The 12,843-nt window shown below is 38.5% G+C and overlaps 1 protein-coding gene across 1 annotated transcript in view; it reads right to left on the bottom strand.

The window, feature by feature from the left end:
* Positions 1 to 3,365: 3,365 nt before the first annotated feature.
* Positions 3,366 to 12,843, bottom strand: part of snapc2 (small nuclear RNA activating complex, polypeptide 2) — an 81,328-nt gene continuing 71,850 nt past the window's right edge. The window contains exon 5 of the mRNA XM_060935793.1: positions 3,366 to 3,533. Within this exon, the coding sequence (XP_060791776.1) occupies positions 3,520 to 3,533 (14 nt within the window). The 3' untranslated portion in view covers positions 3,366 to 3,519. The remainder of the gene's footprint in view (positions 3,534 to 12,843) is intronic.

Genomic DNA, 12,843 nt, shown 5'->3' with positions numbered 1-12,843 from the left:
AGTGGTGCTTGAAAGTTTGTGAACCCTTTAGAATTTTCTATATTTCTGCATAAATATGACCTAAAACAACATCAGATTTTCACACAAGTCCTAAAAGTAGATAAAGAGAACCCAGTTAAACAAATGAGACAAAAATATTATAATTGGTCATTTATTTATTGAGGAAAATGATCCAATATTACATACCTGTGATTGGCAAAAGTATGTGAACCTTTGCTTTCAGTATCTGGTGTGACCCCCTTGTGCAGCAATAACTGCAACTAAACATTTCCGGTAACTGTTGATCAGTCCTGCACACCGGCTTGAAGAAATTTTAGCCCATTCCTCCATACAGGACAGCTTCAACTCTGGGATGTTGGTGGGTTTCCTCACATGAACTGCTCACTTCAGGTCCTTCCACAACATTTCGATTGGATTAAGGTCAGGACTTTGACTTGGCCATTCCAAAACATTAACTTTATTCTTTTTTAACCATTCTTTGGTAGAACGACTTGTGTGCTTAGGGTCGTTGTCTTGTTGCATGACCCACCTTCTCTTGAGATTCAGTTCATGGACAGATGTCCTGACATTTTCCTTTAGAATTCACTGGTATAATTCAGAATTCATTGTTCCATCAATGATGGCAAGCCGTCCTGGCCCAGATGCAGCAAAACAGGCCCAAACCATGATACCACCACCACCACCACCATGTTTCACAGATGGGATAAAGTTCTTATGCTGGAATGCAGTGTTTTCCTTTCTCCAAACATAACGCTTCTCATTTAAACAAAAAAGTTCTATTTTGGTCTCATCTATCCACAAAACATTTTTCCAGTAGCCTTCTGGCTTGTCCACGTGATCTTTAGCAAACTGCAGAGCAGCAGCAATGTTCTTTTTGGAGAGCAGTGACTTTCTCCTTGCAACCCTGCCATGCACACCATTGTTGTTCAGTGTTCTCCTGATGGTGGACTCATGAACATTAACATTAGCCAGTGCGAGAGAGGCCTTCAGTTGCTTAGAAGTTACCCTGGGGTCCTTTGTGACCTCGCTGACTATTACATGCCTTGCTCTTGGAGTGACCTTTGTTGGTCAACCACTCCTGGGGAGGGTAACAATGGTCTTGAATTTCCTCCATTTGTACACAATCTGTCTGACTGTGGATTGGTGAAGTCTAAACTCTTTAGAGATGGTTTTGTAACCTTTTCCAGCCTGATGAGCATCAACAATGCTTTTTCTGAGGCTCTCAGAAATCTCCTTTTTTCGTGCCATGATACACTTCCTCAAACATGTGTTGTGAAGATCAGACTTTGATAGATCCCTGTTCTTTAAATAAGACAGGGTGCCCACTCACACCTGATTGTCATCCCATTGATTGAAAACACCTGACTCTAATTTCACCTTCAAATTAACTGCTAATCCTAGACGTTCACATACTTTTGCCACTCACAGATATGTAATATTGGATCATTTTCCTCAATAAATAAATGAACAAGTATCATATTTTTGCCTCATTTGTTTAACTGAGTTCTCTTTATCTACTTTTCAGACTTGTGTGAAAATCTGATGATGTTTTAGGTCATATTTATGCAGAAATATAGAAAATTCTAAAGGGTTCACAAACTTTCAAGCACCACTGTATATAGAATTATGTAGTAAACAACAAAAGTGTTAAAAAAACAAAATGTGTTTCACATTTTAAATTCTTCAAAGTAGCCACCTTGATGATGCTTTGTACTCTACGAGCATTATCTTAAAGGTCCCCTTGCATCGTGTTTTCATTCATTGTGCGGTAGTCTCTTGTATGAATGAATGCCCTGCGAGCCGGTTTTGGTGAAAAAAATGCTGTGGTTCTCCTGTTTCAGGCTGTTCTAGTTTGGTGGAGGAGTGGGTGGCGGGAGAACGACAGGATTTCAGCTCTTACTCATTAATATTCATGACATGTAAACATGTTACCTCTGATTGGCTAACAGCAATCAGTAAACGTTACCTCTGATTGGCTAACAGCACTGTGACGCTACCTCCAGTGGATCAGAACTGGAGGTAGCGTCACAGTGTCTTTGTAAAAACTGTTTCGATTGGCTATTATGGTCTTGACATCAATGTTTTGACCAATAACAATGTAGATGTGGCAGCGGGGGCATGGCTGAGTGTCGGTCTGTGAATGGAGGGCGGAGTCAGGGAAGGTAAGTGGCAGAATCACTGCACCTGATGGGAATTAACGTGTTTGCGTGTCTTCACCAGTGACCACGCCCTATAAGAGGAGAGGGAGTGCAGAGGAAGGGAGCTCTCTCCCCAACCAGAATGCTTGTGTGCGTGACTGGGAGGGAGTCGTTCGTTCGTTTACTTATTTAATTGAATACTCCCTGCGGCAGTGGCTGTCATCAAGGGACGGAGCGGAGCTCGCCTCGGGGTGTGTGGGGGGAATAACGTCCCCTGGCTGGGAGCTGACGGGCCCTGGCAGCGCTGGTTCGTTCGGGAGAGGGCAGGGGTCGCTGGCTGCCAAGTCTGGAGAGGCTGGGACCTCCCCTGCCTGGGTTACGAGCATGCAAAGTCGGGCTGGAGCCGCCGTTGAAATGAAACTGATGCAGAGCACCGCGCCGTGCCTCGGGGCGAATTACGTCCCGTGGCGCGGAGCTAGCCTGCCCAGGGAGCACTCTTTCATTCGGGAGAGGGCAGAGGCTGCTGGCTGCCAAGTCTGGGGAGGCTGGGACCTCCCCTGCCCGAGTTACGAGCGTGCAAATTCGGGCTGGAGCCGCCATTAGAAACGAAACTGATGCGGAGCACCGCGCCGTGGGGCGAATTATGTCTCTCTCCTCGCGCTTTCTTCCCATGGGCGGTCGCAAGCCAAGGTGGGCGAGGCCATGAATACTAATTTTTCTAAGTGGTGTAACTTCGTATGGCTTTTTCTGATCCGCTCGTTTTTCCGACTATTTTCTTTCATAAGCTAATACAGGGAATGGGAGTAGAATTACATTTTCACATGCAGTATGCATACGCAACTCGGAGTGAACTATGGTATTTCAAAAAGAGCCAGTATTAAACGTTTTTGGTGGAAGGGCACCTTTAACCAGCTTCATGAGGTAGTCACCTGGAATGCTTTTCAATTAACAAGTGTGCCTTGCCAAAAGTTAGTGTAATTTATTTCTTAATGCATTTGAGATCAAACAGTAAATAGTAAATAATAAAAATAGAGTAAATAGCCATATTCGACAACTGTAGTAACTCATGTCAAGAACTGCTCAATTAAGTAAAGAGAAACAACAGACCATCGTTACTTTAAGACATGAAATGTATTTTAATTCATAAAAATAAAGAAAAATCATTGAATTATAAGGTGTGTCCAAACTTTTGAATTGTACTGTATACACCTCTTTCTATAATCAGAATGCATTTGAATCTTACATCAGCTTTACACGTCCTTTGTTGTTAGAGTCCTGCGAGGAGGCTATGGCAGAGCTTCCTCAGGAATATCATCAGTATTTTGCTCCTGTAACTGTGCAGGGCAAACTAACCTGTGTCACCCCTTGTCATCGTCATCATTCATCTCCAAAGATCTGCAAGAACAAAGGTATCTGTGAGGTTTCCAAGCAAGGACCAGCCTGCTAGTGAGTTTGTTTGTTTGTTTTATTTATTTATTACATTCTTAAAATTCAGTGCTAATGCTAGAATTATTGGTATAATGTGTCTTTATTCAATCTTGCAAACATGCTGATGTGACAACAGTTTGAAAATATTAAAATAGTTGTAAGAGAAATTCTCCTGTGTCATTTTGTGTGTCTTAGTTGTCTTCACTCAGATGCAAATTGGTATCTTGGAGAAGATTGCAAATACCAAATTCACAAAGTGGGCGTCTATGCTGGAATGGCAGTTGTCACTGTAGTTTTAGTACTTGCTGTAGCAGTGTTTTCGGCATATGTCTTGCTTAATAAAAGGAAACAGAAGAGGTATGAAGTTTGTGTATTTATATCTTGTATGTTTTGAATATTAATTGTGTACAAATATTATTTTTTGCAAATACATTTCCCATCATAACCACCTTATTCCCCTTGGTAAACTTTCTTGCACAGGAATAAAGACAAGAAGGAAGCTCTTGTGAATCAGTGGCTAGACGATGACTTTGAGTGGCCCTCACAAAAAAGATCAAACATAACTTATTCAGGTACCCACATGCAAGTTCATTTTAAGCTATTACATTTTTTTGCCCCACTGGCACAGCTATGAAGTATTAATCTTTAGTATAAATACAGAGGTGATAAATCACACGTGCTGATTGGTCGAGAAACTCAGACTATTTCTTAATCACCTCGAGCAACTCGGCAAAATGCAGTCCCCCCAGGATTTCGCGGGCCTTTTTTGTGATTGTTGCGGGCTAAAATGTCTGTTGCGGGGGTTTTTCCAAAAAATTGCGATGAAAATTGCAGTGTTTTTTAGGTTTTTGTTGTGATTACATTGCGGGAGAAAGTGAAAGTTGCGAGAAATTGTTGCGATTTTCTCTTTTTGTGATTAAAATTGAGTGATATGTTAAATATTAAGTTATTACTGAAAAACTATTGATTAAAAAAACAAAGACACTGAGAAATGGTCCTATAAACAACTTTACCAGTATAAAAGATTACCAGGACTACAAAAATGCAGAAAAATAGGCTTTACTTATCCAAATGCACCTGTTGGTTCAAAAGTTAAAGTGCATAGCACAACATGAAATTACCTTAAAATATAATATAAATGCCTCAGCTTTCATGTAAGAAAAAAAAAAAACTATTAATACTAGTACTGTGTGCAGGCAGTCTCTCCTGAAGACTAAATTAAACAATAATTATAAACTAATAAAATAAATGGCTCAGGCTTCATAGAAGAAAAAAAAAACAATTTGAACAGAATCTCACAGTATGGTGCTGAAGCTGCCTAAACAATGGAAAATAAAATACCATTTTGGCAAAAATGTTGGCATCTATTAATTTCTTGTAGTAAGTAAAAAAAATAATGTAAAGTGCACACAGTCCTTCACTGTAAACATAACACACTTTCAGTAACAGAATTTAAGCCTATATAAACACTAACTCGCACATGCTGCTTCTCTTAAATGTATACACAGAAGTAAGACGGAAGGTAGTTTGTTGACGTCACCTCAAGACGACACCAACGATTGGTCAAATTTGTGGGAAAGTTGCGGTGATTAGATATAATTGCAACACTGCCCTGAATTCGCGGGGATTGGTTGAATTTGCGTTGAAGTTGCAAATCGCAACATCACAAAATCCTGGAGGGTCTGAAAATGGTGGCCAGTTGCTTCATCAATGTAAGTCAGGAAGAATTACAAATTTTATGAAAGAAAATGCTGTTCCTAAAAGCATTAAAGAGGCTACAAAGTTTGGTCTAAAACTATATAATGGTAAGGTGAAATTGTGATTTTATCTATTTCAAAACAAAGTATTTTATGTAATTCGGAACAGATAAGTGACACAAGTCTGCATACATGGCACAACCCTGCATTGTGCCATTATTACATTTGCATGCTGCTTTTGAAATTTGAAATTATTTTTTAATACAATTTATTTTTACATAATCACCTGTGTATTTATGCTAAAACAATTATCTTCCTCAGGCTCAGTGAATATCGGTGAATAATAACCAAGACGAAGTTGAAGTTATTATTCACTGATATTTAGTTCGCCTTTGGCAAATAATTGTTTAATTATTATCTATACACCCAATTATTTGAGTTATGCTTGAGATTTATGTTTAGGACTATAGTTGGTGTCATTCAGCGCAAATCTGTCCTCAGTAATTTTATTGTTTTGATTACTATTACTGGTTGTGCATATCGAAGTGAATGACAATCCCATTGTATTGCAGTTGTTAATGAAACATATGATAATCCTGCACAATCAAATGAGAAGTTCTTCAGCCAGTGTACCACACCTCACAGAACAGCCTCTTCCACACATCTTTCTTCCCCTCAATTCAACTTGCCTCAAAATCAAATTTCAGTATCTGCACAGCAATCACCCCGTAAGTACAGAAAGATCTATGACTGGAAATAGTAATAAACCTTGAAGTAATACATCTTCCTATCTGGAACAGTTGAAGCCTGTCAGATGGTTAGGGAAACATCTTCATGATTGAAACATGAGCCCAGTCATCAAGACTTACTACTAGAAGACATTCAACTTGAATGTACAGACAGAAACCTTAACAGAAAGTGTCCTCAGTTTTTCAAGGGTCAACAAATATATTACATACAGTACTTGAAGTATCCAATCTCACTAGCTAGTGACATGAAGGTTTTATTTTTTCTTCTTAAAATAAAGTAAGTTTATTAGTGAAAATTGTTGATGTGCTATTTATAGATAATATATAATTGCACCTTATACAAATGCTGAAATATGAAAAATAAGCACAGTAGGAAAAAAATGTGAAGGTGCTCAAAAGACAGTTAATTCAATTACAAATTTAAGACAAAACTGTAGCTAAAACGTTCCTCTGTCATACAGTGCTATTGTTAATACATATTTAGTCCATTTTAAATATTATATGAGTGATTCCATGCTTATGGGTACTGAAATGGGGACATGAACTTATTTTTAAAAATTCACCTAAAACCATTTCTTTTTTTACCATCAGGTCACAAAACATGTAATCTTTAATGAATGATATGTTAAAAGATAACTTTAATTTTCTGAGATGTAATAAAAACATATTTATATGCCAAAGTCAGAACGTAACAGAAGTGTTGTGGACATATATATTCTCGATTTTAACAATGTAGAATTACTTTTTGAAACATAGGAAAGTGATGTTTTAGCAAATATAATTAATAAACATGTGTAGTAGAATAAACATACACATTCTTTCAATAAGATTAACATGGGGGTGGCACGGTGGTGTAGTGGTTAGTGCTGTCGCCTCATAGCAAGACGGTCCGGGTTTGAGCCCTGTGGCCAGCGAGGGCCTTTCTGTGCGGGGTTTGCATGTTCTCCCTGTGTCCACGTGGGTTTCCTCCGGGTGCTCTGGTTTTCCCCACAGTCCAAAGACATGCAGGTTAGGTTAACTGGTGACTCTAAATTGACCGTAGGTGTGAATGGTTGTCTGTGTCTATGTGTCAGCCCTGTGATGACCTGGCGACTTGTCCAGGGTGTACCCCGCCTTTCGCCCATAGTCAGCTGGGATAGGCTCCAGCTTGCCTGCGACCCTGTAGAAGGATAAAGCGGCTAGAGATAATGAGAATGAGAAGCTTAACATGGTATATAGCTAGATTGTAATTAATTTGTAACAGACACGAGATGGACAATCGTAACAGAAGTAATGTAACAGACATCATTTTGGAACTCATAGGCTTGACTTTGGCATATAAATGTTTTTATTACATCTCAGAAAATTAAAGTTATCTTTTAACATATCATTCATTAAAGATTACATGTTTTGTGACCTGATGGTAAAAAAAGAAATGGTTTTAGGTGAATTTTTAAAAATAAGTTCATGTCCCCATTTCAGTACCCATAAGCGTGGAATCACTCATATACAAAAAAAACCTATAAGCATGAGTAAACTAATAAATGGAACTGGGGATAAACCTGATATTTAAAAGTTGGGGGAATTATTGAAAGGAAGATGTAAGTGAGTTCAGATATGTTCTATTGTGCAATCAACACATTAACTGATAAAAAATATCTTTGTGTTCAACAGATGAGAATCAGCAAGCTTCAGACCTACACCTGTTCTTCAGGCCTGATGATATAACTATAAAAAAGTAAAAACTGGAACAATGTTAAAAATGATTTGCCTCCATGGAGAACAGCATTATAATACTCCAGACAAGATTATTTTTGTTTTTGCTACAAATTCTACAGACCATTCAAAATACTTTTATACCATTTCTTATTTTCATATTGCATTGAGTTTTATTATAATACTTTTTCTTATTCTTATAACTTGTACCCTATAAAAATAATGAAATGATGAGACAAAATAGATATTTTTGCTAGAACATAAACACAACATGCAAATTTCATGTTTTAACTGAAATATCAGACAGTATTTATTTAGACAATATAACTATGCACTATAGTACTGTATTTTATGTCTATTAATAATATCTAACATCTATTGTACAATAACTGTGTGATTCACTTACATTATTGCTTAATGAATAAAAAATATATTTAAAAGTAATAAAGTATTTCACAATGTTATTTTGTTTAATGCATCATTGTAAAATTTGTATACTTGCACATAAAGCTTTTGCATTGGTGTAATGTGAAAGTACTGGACATATTAAAATGTCTCCTGACCCCCTTCTGGGAAAGGGGAGGATGCCTTGGGGTTATCTCAGGACTTGTCCATGACCACACTTGGTGCCAGGCCGAAAGCATATGGAACTCATCTCTTAATATGCTACTCTGAGCCAGATAAGATTAAGAGCAATTTTGCTGAGAGAAATACAAGTTTCCATTGTCACACTTTACAGATGAAATGAACTGAACGTCACCTTTATGGGTATTAAATATAACACTACAACATAATGTAATTTGGGATTATGCATTATGGGATTTTTGTAGCATACACACCTAACATCTCATCTCATTATCTCTAGCCGCTTTATCCTGTTATACAGGGTCACAGGCAAGCTGGAGCCTATCCCAGCTGACTACGGGCAAAAGGCGGTGTACACCCTGGACAAGTCACCAGGTCATCACAGGGCCACACCTAACATTTTACAGGTAAATGTGGGGGCTTGACACAAGGAAATGGAACTCTGTGAAAGTAGGAAATCATTAAAAATGTTCAAGGATCACAGAAATCTGGTGTTTCATCATATTTTTATAGCTGGGCAAAACCATTTTTATGACATGCTGATTATTCATTTTTGTACAGTGGAAAAACTAAGAAAGGTTAAAAGAAGCTTTATCTTATTCTGACTAACAGCTTTAACTGAATGCTTTCATGTTTACTACTTCTGTACAGTGAACGCTTTCACACCATTATTAAGCCGTAATAATCCAACAGTATTGCTTCCTGTTTTTGAATGCAGGATCTAAGAAAGACAAATGTGAAATCATAAATTGTAATTATTGTAGGTTGTTTTTTGACACTTATCATTCATAATTCAAATAAAGGGAAAATCCTGACCATATCGACATTGCCCACTGTGCAGTGCTTGATTGCAGATAATAAAGGAGTCAGAACATCCATATCCTAAACATAGTAGACTTGTATGGCAGGAAAGACAGATATGCAAGGAAGACATACGTCAAGACTCACTCGGGTCATAGAATGAACTCCCTCTGGCTGTCCAAATAGTCATATGCCATACTATATCAATAGAGAGGGTGTCTATGAATTTGATTTACATTTCAGTTTATGGCATAATTTGTTTCTGGCATGATTCACATTCAATCAAGTACATTGTTGTAATAAAATTTATCGTGAATCATGCAATAAACTAAAGTGATTCTCTCATGATACACAATATAGTTAGTTCCCTGGCCCTACTTCAGTAAAATGTTAAATTATTCTGGGTGTAAGCTAAGACTTAAAGTGTCTCCTTTGCCTCCCTAGAAGGCAGGAATAGGATCTAATTTGGGGGGGAACAACAACAACAACAAAAAAAACACGTTGAGGTGAGGTTAGATAATTTGCTAAAATTAACTAACTATATTTAACCTAAGTGCTTCCTTTGCAAGGGTAGATTAGTATGGATTCCAGTAGCTAACATTATTAGATAGGCAAGTTAAATTCTTTCTAATGGTATCAGTTATGTACAGAATATATATATATATATATATATATATATATATATATATATATATATATACACACACACACACACACACACATATATATATATATATATATATATATATATATATATATATATATATATATATGTGTGTGTGTGTGTGTGTGTGTACATATATATATATATATATATATGTGTGTGTGTATATATATATATATATATATATATATATATATATATATATATATATATATATATATTTCACTTGAGCACATTTTTATGGCTGGATACTTCCACTTTTAATTAAGATTTTGACACATTATGTATATATGTTTTCACTTATGTTTAATTTTTCAGTACTTTTTCTACTGTGGTTTAAAATATTGCAGATGTTGGCCTTTCACTTTTCCACCAGCATGACATGACCAACCCTAGTGCCAATTGTTTCTTCTTTGGAAAATTAATTTAGAGCTGGCAATACATGTCATCCGTGCCCCATCTCAATGGGGCCAAGTTCTTGGCCTCATCTCAATGGGGCCAAGTTCTGGACTTTGCTTTGGCCATTTGAACACTTTTTTTTTTTTTTTAAACCAGTGAGATGTTTATTTGCTAGCATGCTTGGGATCATTGTCCTACTGCATGACCCATTTTTGGCTGAGCTTAAGCTGCTGAACAGATGGCCTCACGTTTTTTCTCAAGAATATTCTTTTATAAAGTGTTCATTGTTATCTTAATGACTGCAAGGTCCTGTGACTGCAAAACAAGCCTAAATCATCACCCCTGCACCAGCAGTGTTGTACAAGTTCACACTTAACAAGAGCTAGCTCAAAGTTCATTTTATATAAATTAAAATGAACTTGTTCATAGTTCACAATCCCAAAAATGAATTCGTTCACATTCATTTCTTCCAGTTTTTTCTTATGAGCTGCTTTGAATTCCAAGTGAAATTGTTTATCAGTAATTAAAACATCAAATTTCAGTCAAGCGCATTAGAGTAATGTGCCATTAGAAAGCTCTTGACATCTACTTTATTGATATAAACAAATCAGTATTGTCTCATCTAATCTCATTATCTCTAGCCGCTTTATCCTGTTCTACAGGGTCGCAGGCAAGCTGGAGCCTATCCCGGCTGACTACTGGCGAAAGGCAGGGTACACCCTGGACAAGTCTCCAGGTCATCACAGGGCTGACACAGATAGACAACCATTCACACTCACACCTACGGTCAATTTAGAGTCACCAGTTAACCTAACCTGCATGTCTTTGGACTGTGGGGAAGACCAGAGCACCTGGAGGAAACCCACGCGGACACGGGGAGAACATGCAAACTCTGCACAGAAAGGCCCTCGCCAAACACGGGGCTCGAACCCGGACCTTCTTGCTGTAAGGCAACAGCGCTAACCACTACACCACTGTGCCGCCCCCATTTGGGACATTATGGTCAAAAAATAAATTTTCTAATTTAATTTTTTTTTTTTTTTGCATTTACCTAACACTCAATGTTTCTTTTGTCATGTTTAATAAGAACAAAGATAGTATCCTGCTTTATCTGGCCTCCACTGTGTAAATTTTTTTTGATTACAATTCAAATGCTTTTGTAAAATTGATTTACATATAAAATAACTAGATCATCTCATCTCATTATCTCTAGCCACTTTATCCTGTTCTACAGGGTCGCAGGCAAGCTAGAGCTTATCCCGGCTGACGACGGGTGAAAGGCGGGGTACACCCTGGACAAGTCGCTAGGTCATCACAGGGCTGACACATAGACACAGACAACCATTCACACTCACATTCACACCAACGGTCAATTTAGAGTCACCAGATAACCTAACCTGCATGTCTTTGGACTGTGGGGAAAACCAGAGCACCCGGAGGAAACCCACGTGGACACAGGGAGAACATGCAAACCCCGCACAGAAAGGCCCTCGCTGGCCACAGGGCTCAAACCCGGACCGTCTTGCTATGAGGCGACAGCACTAACCACTACACCACCGTGCCGCCCCCATTTGGGACATTATGGTCAAAAAAAAAATTTTCTAATTTACCCAACACTCAATGTTTCTTTTGTCATGTTTAATAAGATTAAAGATAGTATCCTGCTTTATCTGGCCTCCACTGTGCAAAATTTTTTTTTATTATAACTCAAATGCTTTTGTAAAATTGATTTACATATGAAATAACTAGGGTGGTACAGTGGTGTAGTGGTTAGCGCTGTCGCCTCACAGCAAGAAGGTCTGGGTTCGAGCCCCGTGGCTAGTGAGGGCTTTTCTGTGCAGCGTTTGCATGTTCTAAATTGACCGTGAGTTTGAATGGTTGTTTGTGTGTGTCAGCCCTGTGATGACCTGGCGACTTGTCCAGGGTGTACCCCGCCTTTTGCCCGTAGTCAGCTGGGATAGGCTCCAGCTTGCCTGCGACCCTGTAGAAGGATAAAGCGGCTAGAGATAATGAGATGAGATGAGTTTGCATGTTCTAAATTGACCGTGAGTTTGAATGGTTGTTTGTGTGTGTCAGCCCTGTGATGACCTGGCGACTTGTCCAGGGTGTACCCCGCCTTTTGCCCGTAGTCAGCTGGGATAGGCTCCAGTTTGTCTGCGACCCTATAGAACAGGATAAAGTGGCTAGAGATGATGAGATGATACATTTTGGGTATTTGATATGGCGAAATAGGACACAATGGAAAAATCAAGAACACACCGGAAAGATGAGAATAACGGCGGTGGTAAAATAACAGCGACTGTACCAGCTGAAGGTCGCGCGGGACTCTGCTGTGGCGCGCGAGCAATAGGACATCACTACCACACCGGACGGAGCGCAAGGCGGGGGCGGGGCAAAATGACTGGCTGTAGCGTCTATCAGAAGTTCGGTCTAAATTGGCCATGGCTGCAAAATATTGGCCAAAAATACGCAAACACGACGAAATATGAAAGTAAGATGAAAAAGAAACAAACATTCTTTTGCCTTATACTGCAAGACTAAAACAAAATAAAACTGTCAAAACTCACCTTTTCAGTGATAACGTCCGAACAGATCATTCGCATAACAGAAAGACCGCAAATGGTAGCACGATCAACTTCTAACTGTTGGAGTGGAAAATTCCATTCTATACATGCAAATTGTTAATG

Source organism: Neoarius graeffei, chromosome 1 (assembly GCF_027579695.1).
Source record: "Neoarius graeffei isolate fNeoGra1 chromosome 1, fNeoGra1.pri, whole genome shotgun sequence".
Classification (NCBI taxonomy): domain Eukaryota; kingdom Metazoa; phylum Chordata; class Actinopteri; order Siluriformes; family Ariidae; genus Neoarius; species Neoarius graeffei.
The sequence above is the reverse complement of the archived record's forward strand: the minus strand, read 5'-3'. Positions and strand labels throughout refer to the sequence as shown.